This window comes from Schistocerca cancellata, chromosome 9, assembly GCF_023864275.1.
Source record: "Schistocerca cancellata isolate TAMUIC-IGC-003103 chromosome 9, iqSchCanc2.1, whole genome shotgun sequence".
Lineage (NCBI taxonomy): Eukaryota > Metazoa > Arthropoda > Insecta > Orthoptera > Acrididae > Schistocerca > Schistocerca cancellata.
This window is the reverse complement of record NC_064634.1, coordinates 368,303,885-368,323,014: the sequence shown is the minus strand read 5'-3', so window position 1 is coordinate 368,323,014 and position 19,130 is coordinate 368,303,885. Positions and strand designations below refer to the sequence as shown.

At 42.4% G+C, this 19,130-nt stretch overlaps 1 protein-coding gene across 1 annotated transcript; it reads right to left on the bottom strand.

Annotated features, from left to right (window-relative positions):
• Window positions 1-657: 657 nt before the first annotated feature.
• Window positions 658-17,865, bottom strand: LOC126101596 (shematrin-like protein 2). Its single transcript, XM_049912274.1, has 3 exons — window positions 17,843-17,865; window positions 13,081-13,282; window positions 658-898 (listed from the first exon to the last, which is right to left on the bottom strand). Exons 1-3 carry the CDS (start codon window positions 17,858-17,860, stop codon window positions 741-743), a joined length of 378 nt encoding a protein of 125 aa, XP_049768231.1. The 5' UTR covers window positions 17,861-17,865; the 3' UTR covers window positions 658-740.
• Between the last annotated feature and the right edge of the window lie 1,265 nt (window positions 17,866-19,130).

The following is a 19,130-nucleotide window of genomic DNA, read 5'->3' as shown; positions in this document are numbered from 1 at the left end:
CGAAGTGATAAATGAAATTCTACTGCCTGAGCAATATTTGAAACTGTGTATTCAGTTCTCACAAGCAGTCACCTCAGAAACTATCAAAACATTCAATTTCACTTAAACCTCCTTCCTATTTTTCTCCTGAGTGGCTTATTAGATACCAGTTTTTAACCAGTGACATCAAGGTACCACTGAAAAATCTCACTGGTGTTATTGAGTGTTTCCGTTTATTTAGAAAATGCCTTCTGTTACATAGCAAAATGATACTGCTTCGCATTCGCCGTTCTGAAGAAGAGCTCTAAAAGACCTCGAAAAGGAAATACAAGAGGAAAATGACAGCCCAAGAACGAGGAGAAGTCAATTGTTATTGACAGTTGATGTAAATAGTTGGAGCCTATACAGTGTATTTAATGGTCTTACACGACGATAATGGTATGAAAGTAACCTTCCGTTTGTTGAACATGTAGCTCTGCCTCTCTTCATGCCAAGTATAAGTTGCAAAACACGATAAATTTTATAACACTTCTTAATCAAACGAAACGTACTTTTCTTTATCCTATTTTAACTGCTGTCATAGCTAACAATAACAGGTAAATTTTCATATTTTAAGTGAAACAAATATCAGATTTTGTAATGTAGTTTATTGATCTACTGTACTACACAAATGGCCTGCATAACATTTCACTCGTTAAGAGACTGCAGTTGGCTGACAAGTGTAAAAACTTTACAGTCACAGTAACACTCCAGTGGTCATTTCACAAGTAATATCTACCATAGCCACCATAGCCACGATAGCCACCGTATCCACCATATCCATCATAACCACCATAGCCACCGTAGGATCCATAGCCACCGTAGATACCGTAGTCGTAGTCTCTCAATCCATCATAGCGCCCATAGTACCTCGGATAATCTGCAACACAAACACGTCACTGGAGATCGGAGGGCATTCACAAGGTAACGAAAATCATGTTCCCTTTGGTTGTGGACCACAGGAACAAAAGTTGGCTGTTACACATTTATAATAAGTTGGAGGAGAGGAAGTTCGCAGGATTTAAGTTTTCGATAGTCCTCTATCGTTTTAGGTTAACCCTGATTTTGGTCCAAACAAATGGCCACAATCGTTGCTTTCGCGATGCAGTGTTTGTAATTTGATATTAACAACTTAAGCTGACCCTTCATTCTTATTACTATTATTATTACGATTATTGTTACTAGTATTATTATTTATATTATTACTGCAATGAAGTGTTAGCAGTTATCAGTCAGTTGATGGCATGAAATGTCTCCTGCTCGTTAAGTAATAATATAACATTTAAGCACAAACATAAACAAACAACAGTAACTGTTGCCAGCTGTTTTGTGTAAATCCCAAATTTACCTACTGGCATAATAGTGCTAGCCTATACAGCGAGAATATAACATAATAACATATTATAACTACTACGTAAAACATTTATTATATATATCAAAAGAAACATGTATTACAGACCACTGAAAATGCTTCATAAATTAAAGAAGCGAAACGCTTATGGTCGGAAACCAAACTGCCTTTCATTTACTTATATAAGTGGAACATACCTCAATGAATAAATTTTTGGTTTCGTGTTTTTTTAATTGCGTCTTGAGGTTTATAGGTAATTAAGTTTTCATTTTCTGTATTGAAATCAACAAAGTTTCACTTATTTGTTACGAACGTACAGCCCTGATAAGAGTTTGGTGATCTTTAGATATTTACTACAGTCAACAAAAACCATAATCCGTTCTTGCTGTTTTCATATTTGAACGCCAGCAGACTTCCTGCCTTTCGTCACTCATCCGTTAGTAAGTTAACTGATAGAGTATGTTCTTTTCTGGCGTCTGCTTCTTAGTTTTCAATTCGCTCACTTAATTTGTAACATCTTTCAGTAGCACAAAACATGAAATATTCTTTTCTAGAGTTTTCTCGTAGTCCACGTTCTGTTTAGTTTTTGCCTATGCCAACGTATATTCTATTACGATAATTTCACATAGTATAGATTCCTAAATGGAAAAAGTGTTTCACTTCTATCATTGTATCTGACAGATTTGATTTTTAAACTTTACCTGCTCACATAACTACCACTCGCAACGATCGCGAGGACTTTCGGCTTTGTTTGTTCACTATTGACTCAACTACTGACCTAAATAGCCCCCACATTTCAAGCAACAGTTCATATAAATATTTTCTGCTTGCTGTGTAGCTGCGGGGTGCTCAACGACGAGGTTGTCAGCGTCCTACCTGTTGTCTGGAAGTCTGCGTCGTCAGCCAACTTTAGTGGTGCTATACACAGGCTGTCCGGAATTAAAATTCCAGTGGCCAAAAGCTGTAGAAATAGAATCACTGCTCAGAATGGTGTCTAGTTTGAATATCATATTATTGACCATAGGGAAACGTCATGGGAAAAAACAATGAATACACTACTGGCCATTAAAATTGCTACACCAAGAAGAAATGCAGATGATAAACGGGTATTCATTGAACAGATATATTATACTAGAACTGACACGTGATTACATTTTCGCTCAATTTGGATGCATAGATCCTGAGAAATCAGTACTCAGAACAACCACGTCTGGCCGTAATAACTGACTTGATACGCCTGGGCATTGAGTCAAACAGAGCATGGATGACGTGTAGAGGTACAGCTGCCCATTCAGCTTCAACACGGTGTTACAGTTGATCAATAGTGACTGGCGTATTGTAATGAGCCAGTTGCTCGGCCACCATTGACCAGACGTTTTCAATTGGTGAGAGATCTGGAGAATGTGCTGGCCAGGGCAGCAGTCCAACATTTTCTGTATCCAGAAAGGCCCGTACAGGACCTGCAACATGCGGTCGTGCATTATCCTGCTGAAATGTAGGGTTTCGCAGGGATCGAATGAAGGGTAGAGCCACGGGTCGTAACACATCTGAAATGTAACGTCCACTGTTGAAAGTGCCGTCAATGCGAACAAGAGGTGACCGACACGTGTAACCAATGGCACCCCATACCATCACGCCGGGTGATACGCCAGTATGGCGATGACGAGTACACGCTTCCAATGTGCATTCACCGCGATGTCGCCAAACACGAATGCGACCATCATGATGCTGTAAACAGAACCCGGATTCATCCAAAAAAATGACGTTTTGCCATTCGTGCACTCAGGTTCGTCGTTGAGTACACCATCGCAGGCGCTCCTGTCTGTGATGCAGCGTCAAGGGTAACAGCAGCCATGGTCTCCGAGCTGATAGTCGATGCAGCTGCAAATGTCGTCGAACTGTTCGTGCTAATGGTTGTTGTCTTGCATACGTCCCCATCTGTTGACTCAGGGATCGAGACGTGGGTGCACGATCCGTTACAGCCATGCAGATAAGATGCCTGCCATCTCGACTGCCAGTGATACGAGGCCGTTGGGATCCGGCAAGACGTTCCGTATTATGCTCCAGAACCCACCAATTCCGTACGCTGCTAACAGTCATTGGATCTGGACCAACGCGAGCAGCAATGTCGCAATCGCGATAGGCTACAAGCCGACCTTTATCAATGTCGGAAACGTTCTCCTCCTTATATGAGGCATCACAACAACGTTTCACCAGGCAACGCCGGTCAACTGCTGTTGTGTATGAGAAATCGCTTAGAAACTTTCCTCATGTCAGCACGTTGTAGGTGTCGCCACAGGCTCTGAAAAGCTGATCATTTGCATATCACAGCATCGTCTTCCTGTCGGTTAAATTTCGCGTCTGTAGCATTCATCTTCGTGGTATAGCAACTTTAATGGCCAGTAGTGTATTTTACGAATAGATGGTGCTGTAAGTGTCAGAATACGCACACCAAAAGACACACGGTTGTTTCTCTATTTGCATCAGAGATGCTCAAAATGACCGTCTCCATGAAGGATCCCATGCTACTGTTAAAGCTCTATTACAAGAATGGTGACTGTGCGCCAGTAGCCCTACAGATATTGTCCGCAGATGGTGGTCTAGCGGCTAGCGTTGCTGCCTCTGGATCGAGGGGTTCTGCGTTTCGATTCCCTGACGTGTTGGGGATTTTCTCTGCCCGGGGACTGGGTGTCTGTGTTGCCTTTATTATCATCATCATATTCGTGACAGTGGCTAGATTGGACTGTGTAAAAAAATGGACTGTGTGAAAATTGGAACTTGGTATGGGAGATGATGACCGCGCAGTTGAGTGTCCCACAAACCAAACATCATCATCACCTACAGATGTTCCGACCACTCAAGGGTAAGAAAAGAAGCATTGGTCCGATGTGTCGTAAGGGTCTGGAGAAAATGAATACAAAATTCGAATATACAGATTCTTTCGAAGTGGAATATGGAAGAGGGAGCAAAGCAGTCGATCTGGGTAGAGCACTGCAGGATGGGTCGAGTGGTGATGTGTGAACATGCAGAGCACGGGCAATTGCCCCAACGTTGTACATGTCTGCGATCACGAAACATTTTGCACTGCTATCCACACAAAGTTATCCATGTTCAGGACTTCTTTCCTGCTGACTTGCGAGCAAGCCAAACATTCGCTCTGGAATTTCCGGCTCACAATGAAGTGGACAATGAATGACCATGGAACATTCTGTGGAGAGGCGAAGCCAATTTCCATCTTCAAGGACATGTCAACAGGCAGAACTGCACAACATAAGTCACGGAAAATCTTCACGTATATCACGTGACAGCACTTCATTCTGCAAAGGTGATTGTATGGTGCAGGTTCATGCCATCGTTTATTCCTCACTATTTTCGAGGAGATGTGTCCTGCGGATCCTATTACCCGTAAATGTAAAAGCACACCAACGTCATGTGTGGGTAGGATACTTTTTACGCAAGATGGCGCTCTTGCGCAACATTGCACAACTGTTTTACTGTCTGTAGAGGTATTTCGGGAATGCTACAATTATAAGCCGTCATTTCCCTACAGCCTTGCTGTCCAGGTCACCATGTTTTAATCAATCAGATTTCTCGCCGTGGGCTTATCTGAAAGATGCGTTCAGTGCTCCGGTTACGAACGTAGCTTAACAGAGGCACGCAATACGCAACGCATTTCAGACGTGACTCCCGAGACATGGGACATGTGTCAGAAAACGGTGGACAACATGTTGACATGTCTTGCACCAGTAGTCTCACGACAATTAGAAACCGATGTCTTTTTCTTCTTATGTGGTATTTGCTTTTTATACTGTCTTTAGCCTCAGGACAGTCAAAAACCAGTTTTTCGCATCGGATATGGTAGCCGGCCGCTGTGGCCGAGCGGTTCTTGGCGCTTCAGTCCGGAATCGCGCTGCTGGTACGGTCGCAGGTTCGAATCCTGCCTCGGGCATGGATGTGTGTGATGTCCTTAGGTTAGTTAGGTTTAAGTAATTCTAAGTCTAGGGGTTGACTGGAATACTCTCTTTCAAATTCTGAAGGTTATAAGAGTCGAGGGACATGGAAGGGAATGATGTTATTCAAACTGAATATTGAGCAAGCAGCAAAGGAAACAAAAGAAAAATTCGCAGTAGGTATTAAAATCCATGGAGAAGAAGTAAAAACTTTGAGGTTCGCCGATTACATTGTAACTCTGTCAGAGACAGCAAAGGACTTGGAAGAGCAATTGAACGGAATGGACAGTGTCTTGAAAGGAGGATATAAGATGAACATCAACAAAAGCAAAACGAGGCTAACGGAATGTAGTCGAATTAAGTCGGGTGATGCTGAGGGAATTAGATTAGGAAATGATACACTTAAAGTAGTAAAGGAGTTTTACTATTTGGGGAGCAAAATAACTGAAGATAGAGAGGATATAAAATGTAGACTGGCAGTGGCAAGGAAAGCGTTTCTGAAGAAGAGAAATTTGTTAATATTTAAGTGTCAGGAAGTCTTTTCTGAAATTATTTGTATGGAGTGTAGCCATGTATGCAAGTGAAACATGGACGATAAATGGTTTGGACAAGAAGAGAACAGAAGCTTTCAAAATGTGGTACTAAAGAAGAATGCTGAAGATTAGATGGGTAGATCACATAACTAATGAGGAGGTATTGAATAGGATTGGGGAGAAGAGGAGTTTGTGGCAGAACTTGACTTGAAGAAGGGATCGGTTGGTAGGACATGTTCTGAGGCATCAAGGGATCACAAATTTAGTATTGGAGTGCAGCGTGGGGGGGTAAAAATCGTAGAGGGAGACGAAGAGGTGAATACAGTAAGCAGATTCAGAAGGACGTAGGTTGGTGTAGATACTGGGAGATGAAGAAGCTTGCACCGGATAAAGTAGCATGGAGAGCTACATCAGACCAGTCTCAGGACTGAAGACCAAAACAACAACAAGTCTATGGGACTCATGACCTCAGATGTTAAATCACAAAGTTTTTAGAGCCATTTGAACCATCGGATGTAGTACGACCATGCTGTGATGGGTGGGCTTACCTGACTAATAGTGTCACAGTTGTTGACTGCCGAACTTGGGCAGTCATGCACATTGAACAATACAGATGGTGTAATGTGGAATTCAAATCATAGCTGTCGTATTGCGATTCATCTGTCTCCTGTAGGCGACCTCATTTACATTAAGACGCTTGCATTACCGGCTATTGCTAAAATTTATGTTACTATGTTTTTTATTCCATGACGTTTCGTCCTGCATCAGTAGTATACTGTTCAATGTTGACGTCCTCCTGAGCAGTGGTTCTCTTTTCCACTTTCTTTCTTCTTCTGAAATTCTTTCACATTTTTCGTCGCATCTTCGATGTGTAACGTAAATAACATACGGAGTAATGAGATCGTGCATTACCTGCAAAAGTGACACTGATTTTATAATTTCATAACTCCAGTGGGTTTTTAGATTATTAAGCTATTTCCTCGCACCCTCTCATTTAGTCGTGGTCTGGTTCGTCTTATACAACCTTACATTTTGCGAAGGCTTTCCCTAGGTCCTCGCGCTGAGGTTATCATTATTTTCCTTTATTGTTCCTTCCACTGCTTTCGTAGTGTAAGAAAACCTTATCTGGGACCTTGTTTGATTCTAAAATCAAATGACTTCTGGGCAAGTAAATATTTAGTGATTCCATTTAGAAGCATCAGTGCCAGTCTGATAACTCGTTACCTTTCGCATTTGTCAGCATATGCCTTCATTAGTATTGTAATTGTAGTTTCATGAGACAATAAGTATCGTATTCAGTGGATTTTTAACAGTAAGTCACACAGGTTGCTAGTTCCATTACCTTCCATGATTATAGTGTCTCGGGAGCTCTTATTGAGCTGTTTGAGGTCAGATGATTCAGTGCTCTGTCAAACTGTCTACAGATGTATGCCTTCCACTTCTACACACCTCTATTCCCCTTTTATTTTAGAACAGATCTCTTTTCACCGTAGAGATTTTCAGTATAATTATGTAATCAGAATTCTTTTTTGGTACTTCTTCAGCCTGTATTTTATTGCAAGTACATATCTGTATCTTTACTCCACAAAACAAAGAACTGAGTGTAGCTAAACGAACAGAACATACCTGTAGTCTATTATTTTACCAATGTTTTACTCCATTTATACAGTTTATGATGTGTACAAGTTGATATCATCCAAAATTTCTCTGATTTTATCGATTGCCCTAACGAAGGGTGCATGTGGGAGGAACTAATAAGATTCTTGTCTTGACTTAGAGGGTACTCTGTTGAAATGTTAAGAGTGATTTCTTACGTGATGCGCAATGCCTTTCGCATATGCACGTTGACAAAGACGAAAATGAAATTATTGTATCATTCGGAATAATTGTTATTGGATGGAATTGTTTACGTCCAGTTCTCTAGCCTAGTGATGTTCGTAGTTCTCTTTCTGTCTGTACTTAGTCTTCTTCCGAACTGATCATTATTCCCCGTTCCAGCAAAATACTGGAGTGAATGATGTCCCTGTATGATTTCCTATTTAGAGTCTTTCAAGAATCGTATCTAAAAATCGCAACTTCTCCGTCGCTGCAAATCTGGAATGAATCTATATTGTAAGTTCATACAAGGAAGGGAAAACTACTGTCAGAGATCCTGTCACATTTATTGGATAAAGTTTCTTGTACTCGGCAAACGACTCAGTCACATTTGCCATGAGTATGTACTTTACTTTCTGTGAATGGTTAAAACTTGTAACAACATAACGGTTTCTTCCTAACAATGGTCTTTCAGAGCTCGTTAATATTATAGTTTAGATGACTCGGATACGTTTCTTAGTAAGTTGCCGCGGATAAATTTCAATTTTTGCTGTGGAGTTGAGAAAACTGCCATATTAACGTAAATCAGTTCACCATACCAAAATACGCCTCTTGCCACACAGTATTTAATACTGGCACCTTTCCGGAAAACCATCAGTATGAATTTCAGACTACAACACCCGACTCTTACAACCAGGTTCAGAAAACCGAGTCCTATACTAATAACAACGAGAAAATGGCGAAGTAATGTCCCATCTGAGGCACGCCGTGGAGATTCATGGATACTGCGCCGAAGTACAAACGAGACTCCTTCTTGTGAATTTCTCAAGGGCAGATATCGTTCACAGATTCAGATAGCATGCTCTTCCCAGTAAGTGCTCACAGCTGACACTAGTCATCATACCGAATCTAATTCTTAAAACTGGTAATTGTCGTCTCATTTGAGATTTTGCAGTAACGTAACGATTTTCTACTTAAATTAGATATTTTCATGAGAGAAAGACAGTAAAAAGCAGTCCCATTCTTGCAACATAAACCGAACATAAACTTACCAAAAAATACAGTAAATAAATAATTTTTGAAAGGATCATTCAGATGTGGATTCCAGCTGAATTTATAATAAAGTAACCATAAGCTACATTAGTAATTTCACCGTCAGTGAAAACCCATAGATAGATTCTCCTGAATTTCAGGTAGCATTAGTTTTTATCGAAATTAGTCACTGATTATTCAAAATAGGAAATACTTATTTTGAATGTCAGATTACAGGTTTGTGCCTACTTTGAACGCTCTGCCTTTTTTTCTGTCTCTCGAAAAGTAATAATTCTAGTAAAGATTACTTCAATTTTTGAAAATCTGCCAGATTTTTTTGTATGTTTCACACCTTAGTGACAGTAATGTTACAATAAAACTAACTGTAATTACTATTGAATCATTGCGTAGTGAAGATAAAGTCGTGCTGCTGCACTAACCATGGACGGTACGAAGCAGTACTTTTTCTCGTAATCAAAACCTTTCGGCGGTACTTTTTCTCGTAATCAAAACCTTTCGGTGTCAAGGATCAAATACGGAGCGCCTTGTTAATATCAGACATCGAGGAAGGGGAGGGCATACTTGTTTCCACGGACGTAGTATCAAGCACTCGATATTCTGGAGCATCACTGTAGCGCTCTCACGCTAAACAGACAAACACGTCTCTCGGACTCTTTCAATTTTTCATAATTGTTGCTTCTTCGTAAGGGTTCCCGAATGAAGAGCATTACTCAAGGAGAGTTACAGAACAATTCAGGAAGAGCCTATTAACCTAAGTCTAGCGTTTACAATCCCTAAATCTAGATTTATCTCGTCGTTCATTTTATGTAGCTTTTGATGGGTGCCACAAGCTAATTCCTCGCTCGCACTGATTCCAGCGATTGGTAAGTAACGCAGCCAGGCAACGTAGGGACTCTTCTCCTGTCTATGTACATCATATTTACTTCTGCATTAACCATTTTGATTATCATTCTTGATCACGAAAGTAGCGATAATACTAATGTATTAATGTAACGTCTGGATTCATTTTTGTTTTTTTATTATTAAATTCATAATTACCTACCAGAAAGAAGACATCACTGCCAGCATGACAATATCTTTTATTTTGACGATTACTAGACCAGACATTAATACGAGTAAATTCGCACAATCTATGAGCTGAATGCATCCGACAATTAGCTTTACCATAATTCAGTTTTTCTATTAATTTTTTGTCATCAACAGTAAAAATTATGATCATTATATGTCATTGTTACCCTTTGATCCATTCGTTATCTACTTGAAATTCCATATACTTGGCAAACTTTTTCATAATAACTGCTACGAAAGCCATAAATTTATTTTATAAAGACGATATTTTTACAGTCGCCTTGTAATGTTTATTAAGAACTCTTCTTCGTTACATCAAATACACAATTAGTTTCTGCCTATACAGCCATTTTTAACGGTTTACATTTTATGGCGCCAATGTGATTGTTCTAGAACATGAGTGACGGTTAAGCTCAATTGTTACAGTATTATGAAACAGCATGTAACAGCACATCCAACAGCAAGTGACACTAACGTGAAAATCGAGCTCACACGATTTATTAGCATTCATGATTGTGTGTGGAAAATGGCTATATAAGCCGAAACTGCGTGCACATTGGGCAAAAGATTGGTCACCCACCGAAGACATCACGGTAATATCGGGTAACAGCACCTCTAGACTCAATTCGGCGAGCAAGATTATCGACAAATTCCTTCAGGTATGTCATATCCAACTGAAGCCACTCGTTCAAAATTACTTCCCATAGGCTACACAGCTGCCAAGTTGCACGGCTGTTTACGCCTACGTTTCACCGTCTGTACCATATAGTCCCACATGCTTTCCATGGGACTGAGATCGGATGATTTAGAGGGACGGTAGGGTGCCTGAGTGTTCGTCAAACCAGAAACCTATGTGTTCCGTCCTACGAATATGCCTGTTCTTATTTTGGAAGAGGTTAGTGTGCATGTCACACTCATCATGAAACTGCACAGGGTAGAGCAACACGTTGTCGCTGAGAATATGGTAATAAAGATTGTGGTTCATGTTCAGCGTGAGCAGCATGTACCAAAGCCATGGTACGGATCAGATAGAACCAACTCGGGCCTGAACTGAAACCTCCACACGTAGTGGGTTAAACACTTCACTGGCACGTCTGTGTATTTGAGACACATTGCGTCATGTGAAAACTACTTGTCGAACGACACTACACGTTTCCAGTCAGCCAGAAATACCCCGACTCCAAATGCATGTCGTATCTACTCCCACTCGCACAGTTTGCTCGAAAACTGAGTTGGAGCTGAAGTCATTGCCAGCAGACATCACAGTTTCATTTGATACTTACTGGGATTGATAAAGTGTGACAATCGCTTCGAGTGCCTGTTGGTTAGGATTTTTCATGAGCACTAATCTCTGTCGTGTAAACTTTCTGCGAGTGCTTCACCATTCCTTGTAGACATGTTGGACAGGCTGCACTTATACAAACATAAAACAGGCAATTTCATTCACGGTTTGCTCATGGACATACTCAAACGCGATAGCGATTTGCTATCATCATGTCACGTCTCGAAGGGTACCGATCTTTCCGCACTGGTTCCATACAAACGACTGCAGCATACAGACATCAAAAAACGTTTTGCATCACCCCGGTTCCCAGAACTTCTGAAGATAGACATTGACTTTGGATATTGTATCGCAGACTCATTCCCTTTGACTGTTCAGAGATGTCACTAAACCCGCGCAAAGATGTAAACAATCATGCATGAGCAGCTCCTATTACACGGAGGGGGTCCGACAGCCGATCAGCTCCAGTTACTCCATCGGGAAGGTGGTACACTGTGTTGTCTGTAGTTCAACCGTGCCTACACGGTCAATACCGCGGTACAGTCGCGACCGGATTGTTACTTGGCGGCAGGAAGGACTCTCAACAAGGGAAGTGTCCAGACGTCACGGAGTGAAGCAAAGCGATGTTGTTCGGTTATGGAGAAGATACAGAGAGACAGGAACTGTCCATGACATGCCTCGCTCAGTGCGCCCTAGGGCTACTACTGCAGTGGATGACCGCTACCTACGGATTATGGCTGGACGAACCCTGACAGCGACTCCTCCATGTTGAATAATGCTTTTCGTGCAGCCACAGGACGTCGTGTTACGACTCAAGCTGTGTGCAACAGGCTGCGTGATGCGCAACTTCAGTCCCGACGTCCATGGCGAGGTCATCTTTGCAACTACGACACCATGCAGCGCGGTACAGATTGGCCCAACAACATGCCGAATGGACCGCTCAGGATTGGCATCACGTTCTCTTCACCGATAAGTGTCGTGTATGCCTTCAGCCAGACAATCGTCGGAGACGTGTTTGGAGGCAACCCGGTCAGGCTGAACGCCTTAGACACACTGTCCAGCGAGTGCAGCAAGGAGGATGTTCGCTGCTGTTTTGGAGTGGCATTATGTGGGGCCGATGTACGCCGCCGATGGTCATGGAAGGCGCCGTAACGGCTGTACGATACGTGAATGCCATCCTCCGACCGATAGTGCACCATATCGGCAGCATATTGGTGAGGCATTCGGCTTCATGGACGACAATTTGGACTCCCGTCTTGTGAATGACTTCCTTCAGGATAGCGACATCGCTCGACTAGAGTGGTCAGCATGTTCTCCAGACATGAACCCTATCGAACATGCCTGGGATAGATTGAAAATGGCTGCTTATGGACGACGTGACCCACATAACACTCCGAGGGATATACGCCGAATCGCCGTTGAGGAGTCGAACAATCTGGACCAACAGTGCTTTAATGAACTTGTGAATAGTATGCCACGACGAATAAAGGCATGCATCAATGCAAGAGGATGTGCTACTGGTTGTTAGAGGTAACAGTGTGTACAGGAATCTGGACCACCATTTCTGAAGGCCTCGCTGTATGGTGGTACAACATGCTATGTGTGGTTTTCATGAGCAATAAAAAGGGCGGAAATGATGTTTATGTTGATATGTATTCCTATTTTCAGTACAGGTTCCGGAACTCTCGGAACCGGGGTGATACAGAACTTTTTTTGATGTGTGTACACAACAATTCACAGCGATGACTCGCATAACCTCTTTGATAACAGTTCTATTCCGTGTTCAGCGCCCTAATGCGAGCAGTGTGCTCTTTTAAGCGGATGATGAATATTTTGTCCAGTGCGGTTTGGTATGCGTATATGAAGTCACGAAGAAAACGTCTTAATAGCTATTGCCGTCCGAGCGGGAAAATGTAATTTTAATTCAGCGCGGTTATTTTGGAAGCTAACTACTAACTTACAGAGCAGGCCGGTATTCTTGTATCAGTAATACACTGGTTAGTAACTCACCTGTTGGAAGATACGCTTGCGGTGCATACGGGTATCTGTAGACCGAGCTGAAGGAGTGAGCGTAGAGTGGACGGCGGTAGACGTAGCGCGCGGGCTGGCGGTACGTGTAGTCGTAGTCGTAGTCGTAGCTGTCGTAGTACGGCCTGGGCGCCAGTGAGGCAGCCGCGCCCGTGGCCAGCCACGCCAGCAGCACAGCCGTGCACTACAGAGGTACAGACGGGAAAGTGGGAATCACCATCCACCACATCGCCGTCACCAACAGAGCACACATCACTGCTGAGACGATTAGAGCAGCATTGAATACCCACGTTTATTGCATGTGTGAAGTGCAGTGAGACAATAGAATGACTGAACTGCATCAAAATAAAATCGCAAGTTCTATTACTTTTCAAATTTTTATGCCCCATCTTGCAAAATATCTTAATGGTGTAACTGGTTTCAACCAGGTAGTGCTCATCCTCACTTCTTTTTATACCCTTTCTCTTTGGGACGTTCTCAATTATTTTGGAGCCAAAATTACAACACTCATCTTATTAACTAATCTCCCTTACTTATTACTTCTTTTCCAGTACTCATTCTGATCAGTTCATCTTCGAAGTCCTTTGCCGTCTCTGCCAAAATTAGAAAGTCATTGGAAAAGCCATAAGTCTCAATTACTTCTCTCTCAACTTTAATCTCCTTTCTAAATATATCCTTATGTTTCTTGACAGCTTGTTTAATGTATGAAGAGAATTTCACCAGGGATAGAATATAACCTAGAGTCGCTCTCTTCTCAACCATTCCTTCCCTTGCATATCCCTCTAATCTTATGACTACAGTCTAGTGACTTTATAAGTAGTAGATAATCTTACCTGTTTCTGTTATTCCTGATACGTTAATAATTTTAACAAGTGTAATTCAGACAGCTTTTTCTGAAAGTACAATTGCTATATATGTAGGTTTACCTTCTACTAAGTCATCAGAAGGTCAGTACTGCACCACGTATTCCTAATTATCTCGCGAAACTAAAGTGAACTCCCCAGAGGTGTTTCCATTCTTCTAAAAATAGCTCATGCCACTATTTTGAAACCACAACTTACTTAAATGATAGTGAGATAATATTCCCATTTATTAACAATTCTATTCTTTGAAACTGAAACTGTTACATTCTTATCTTTTTGTTTTTGAGATCTGTCTACCACAGTCACAGCTGATATAGAAGACATAAAAAGGAAACAAAAGAACTTAGAAACCAACAAATACACTCAAACACAAAAATAAGCCGATACACGTGCGCCAATTCTACCTACACTACACAAATGCCACAGGCGGCAAACTTGATGACGAACAAACACAGTTATTAGAGAACGATTTAAAACAAAGTCTAAACCCAACAATAAATGAATATTACACTGCATAGAAAATATAATTATTGAAAGGAAGAACATACTGTCTCAGGAACAGAGGAAGGATTTAAACACTATCACCCTAACTCTAACAATGGAACTAATAGGCAAAGTTATTTAAAACACCGTAGATGTTAGTTAAGAACACATTAATACAAACAATTTCCACAATATGTAAAACTCTACAAACAACTAGACAAAAATATCAGAAAAAACACACTCATGCCCAGGATGCACCAGGGAAATGCGGTGGTTCTCGTGGATGCACAACGGTACATTGAAAAAAGCAGAGAATAATTCATTACACAGAATGAAATAACAAAAACTAAGTAATGTCCGACAAAACGTACTTGGTGACAGACAAAGAGCTCACATATAACGCATAAAACTTAGTGCTCCAAAAGTACACATTCACCTGAAAATTTATAAAATGAGCAGACCCATCAGATGTGGCAAAATTACAGAAAAGCGTGCACATACACGCTTGCTCCACATACTTTAGACATTCACTCAACAGTCCAAAATACAGAATAAAGAATCTGTAAAGTACGGGGGAACTAAAAACCACATGAAAGACAGATATATTCTGCATATAGCAATGTAGTTCTCGTCTAATGTAAAAGACTTCTGTTAAACAACTCGACTCAAACGAACAATTACGAAAGAGATAACGACTTAGCTTATCACATTCAGTTACCACAGGAACACACCTCAGAAATAAACCTGAAAGTAATAAATGTTTCTAATTGTAAGAAGAAGGATTGATAATGGGGACATTTCAGGAGATTTAGTAGATATGTTAATGAAAAAGGAGAGTAAAATATGTTTCAGAAAATATTTTCACGAATATGTACCCTAGAATGCTAATATAAATACATGGATGACAACCTCTGTCTGATAGATGATCGTTTTGAAGATGTTTGCAAAGTCTGGGCCCCACACCTTGACTACTCAACAAAAAAAAAAGACTGTTGCTACTTGACAGAAGTACAGATCGGGACTTTTCTGGGAAAAATCATGACGAGTGGCGATACCAGTTGTTATCAACCGAAATCTACAGCAGAACGACAAAGCTCAGAAATTCGAATGAAATGTCAAATGTTTAATGACATAACAGACATTGAACACAATGTGACGCGCGAGTTGAACATCCGAAGAAAGATTTTTCTGGCAGGTTTCCAAGATTTTATAAACGTTCTGTTATTTGCACTCAAGTGATGGGAGACTGTGTAGAACGCCTGAAACATTAAAACCATCATCTTAACATTTTTAACAGTTTTTCATTAATCCAGTCTTGAAACGTTATGGGCTGACGAGCTACATAGTGTTAAATCAAAATTGCGGAATTCAACTTTGCCTTCTCTATTACTGGCTTGCCATCCTGTCCTGTGGGTCATAAAACATTAAAAAGTACCATTTTGTTGGACTGACGTGAAATTATTTTTATTTTTAAGAATATGAGTTCGATGGGAAGCACCCAAACATACTGCTATGTATCCCCAAGAATTCATTGTCCCAGGAAGGGGAAACTTTATTGACACATTCCTGGGGTCAGATACATCACATGATCACACTGACAGAACCACAGGCACATAGATACAGGCAACAGAGCATGCACAATGTCGGCACTAGTACAGTGTATATCCACCTTTCGCAACAATGCAGACTGCTATTCTCCCATGGAGACGATCGTAGAGATGCTGGATGTAGTCCTGTGGAACGGCTTGCCATGCCATATCCACCTGGCGCCTCAGTTGGACCAGCGTTCGTGCTGGACGTGCAGACCGCGTGAGACGGCGCTTCATCCAGTCCCAAACATGCTCAATGGGGGACAGATCCAGAGATCTTGCAGGCCAGGGTAGTTGACGTACACCTTCTAGAGCACGTTGAGTGGCACCGGATGCATGCGGACGTGCATTGTCCTGTTGGAACAGCAAGTTCCCTTGCCGGTCTAGGAATGGTAGAACGATGGGTTCGATGACGGTTTGGATGTACCGTGCACTATTCAGTGTCCCCTCGACGATCACCAGTGGTGTACGGCCAGTGTAGGAGATCGGTCCCCACACCATGATGCCGGGTGTTGGCCCTGTGTGCCTCGGTCGTATGCAGTCCTGATTGTGGCGCTCACCTGCACGGCGCCAAACACGCATACGACCATCATTGGCACCAAGGCAGAAGCGACTCTCATCGCTGAAGACGACACGTCTCCATTCGTCCCTCCATTCACGCCTGTCGCGACACCACTGGAGGCGGGCTGCACGATGTTGGGGCGTGAGCGGAAGACGGCCTAACGGTGTGCGGGACCGTAGCCCAGCTTCAAGGAGACGGTTGCGAATGGTCCTCGCCGATACCTCAGGAGCAACAGTGTCCCTAATTTGCTGGGAAGTGGCGGTGCGGTCCCCTACGGCACTGCGTAGGATCCTACGGTCTTGGCGTGCATCCGTGCGTCGCTGCGGTCCGGTCCCAGGTCGACGGGCACGTGCACCTTCCGCCGACCACTGGCGACAACATCGATGTACTGTGGAGACCTCACGCCTCACGTGTTGAGCAATTCGGTGGTACGTCCACCCGGCCTCCCGCATGCCCACTATACGCCCTCTCTCAAAGTCCGTCAACTGCACATACGGTTCACGTCCACGCTGTCGCGGCATGCTACCAGTGTTAAAGACTGCGATGGAGCTCCGTATGCCACGGCAAACTGGCTGACACTGACGGCGGCGGTGCACAAATGCTGCGCAGCTAGCGCCATTCGACGGCCAACACCGCGGTTCCTGGTGTGTCCGCTGTGCCGTGCGTGTGATCATTGCTTGTACAGCCCTCTCGCAGTGTCCGGAGCAAGTATGGTGGGTCTGACGCACCGGTGTCAATGTGTTCTTTTTTTCCATTTCCAGGAGTGTATAATAAAACTGTAGAGTTCTCATAGCGAAATATACTTTCCACCTCGAGCTGAGGCTTGAAGTGTATCTAAGAAGATCTTGGGCCCTGACGTGAGCCATGGCATGTTCTTATTGTGTAAGACAGTGCAGAAAATAACACAGGGGAGACGTTAGCATCCTATTATCACGGCAGGGTGGTAGCGAGGGGAGGGAGGGGGGGCGGTTATTTGGACTGAATGGCGGCAACATACGACTAAGTGGTCCTAGAATATGAGGTCATTCGTGTAGCCACAGGTTCCACAGTTGCCATTCTCCGTGCCTCTTAGATAAACAGCAGAGCAGACCGCAAAATTTCCTTACCGTAAGTAGACAATTCAGTTAAATATTTGCATGAATTAATTATGCGACCGATCACTTGTACTAGTCTACTTGATCTAGCAACTAACTTCTTCCATACTGACCATCACACTCTGACTGTAAACGATATGATATGATACTCACGAGAAACCCTGAAGCCATGACGATCACAAGAGAATTCTTTCGCGAAAGAGGCGGGCAGCAGCCTATATATGGGTCACGGTAGCGCGCCCTTGATGGCGTTTTATAGCGACTTGTTAACAGCGACCGGATGCGAACCGCCACGCGCGGGGGGCGGCCTTCCACGGAGAACAGCAACTACCAGGGAACGCTCGCACACGGTCGCTCCACTGGGATGCTGCCGACGTAACAGCACAAGGCAGTACGTAAATCCACGTACACGCTTATGATGACGACCCTGCAAAGGAACCAGGAAATCATCAGTTTCACAGGAGTTCCCAAATACGGTTTCAGTAAACGACTGCCTTATACCGCTTATATTTGCTCAAATAAACACTCGAATATTGCCTTTTAAATATGATTCCCACTGCCAGATTTCAGCTCCCCATGTAAGGATTACCAGATCTACTGAGGACCAAGTTCAATCTGAGGCGAACATTCGTTGCTCATTCTCATTCTCAGAGCACGTCTAACGATTCCAGTGCTAGTACGTTTTTCAGAGGGTCGAGTTTAAGAGAATGTGCCACCAATTTCCGTTACAAGGCAGATAATCAGAATCTTGGACGAAACTAAATGATATTGAATTCTAGTCAATATTAAATGTGGGGTAACTATCGACGGGTGGTAAGAAGTGGAAGTGCTGTAGGAGGAAGATTGTTAACCAATTAACCAAAGAATTTAGGGAAAAGACAGCAATAAGATGTCATTAAGGACAACGAAAGGTGTTTGTGTGTGTGGAAGGTGGAGGGGGGGGGTAAGGTGAAGAATCAAGTACTATGTGATTTAAATAATGAAGCACTGCACGAGTTATGTATTATTTAATGCTTAGCACGACGCATTTCGAGAATTTATTCTCACAGTCAAATGCAAATATTTATATAAAATTTTTCTTTCATGTTTGCATGTGCGCTGCTACGCCTATATTGCACAATATCCGTCTGTTTGAGGCTATACTGCAATCAGAAAATAAATCTTGAGACTTTTTTTACCTATTAATGTTAGGAAATAATATTATTTATGGCTGCCTACTGGTACTGTGTCTCCTTCATAGTTGTCCAGTTTTGCAGTATCTGTTGCATTCATTGTTACCACTATGAGCTGTTTTAAAAACCGAGAGGTGCCGCCATGGGCTTATCGATAACCGGAACAATAGCAGACATTTTCGGAAACCAACTACAATACAAAATATTTAGTACCCAGGGACCTTACTTGAAAAGAAAAATAGTACACTATAAAAATATGTAGACTATAC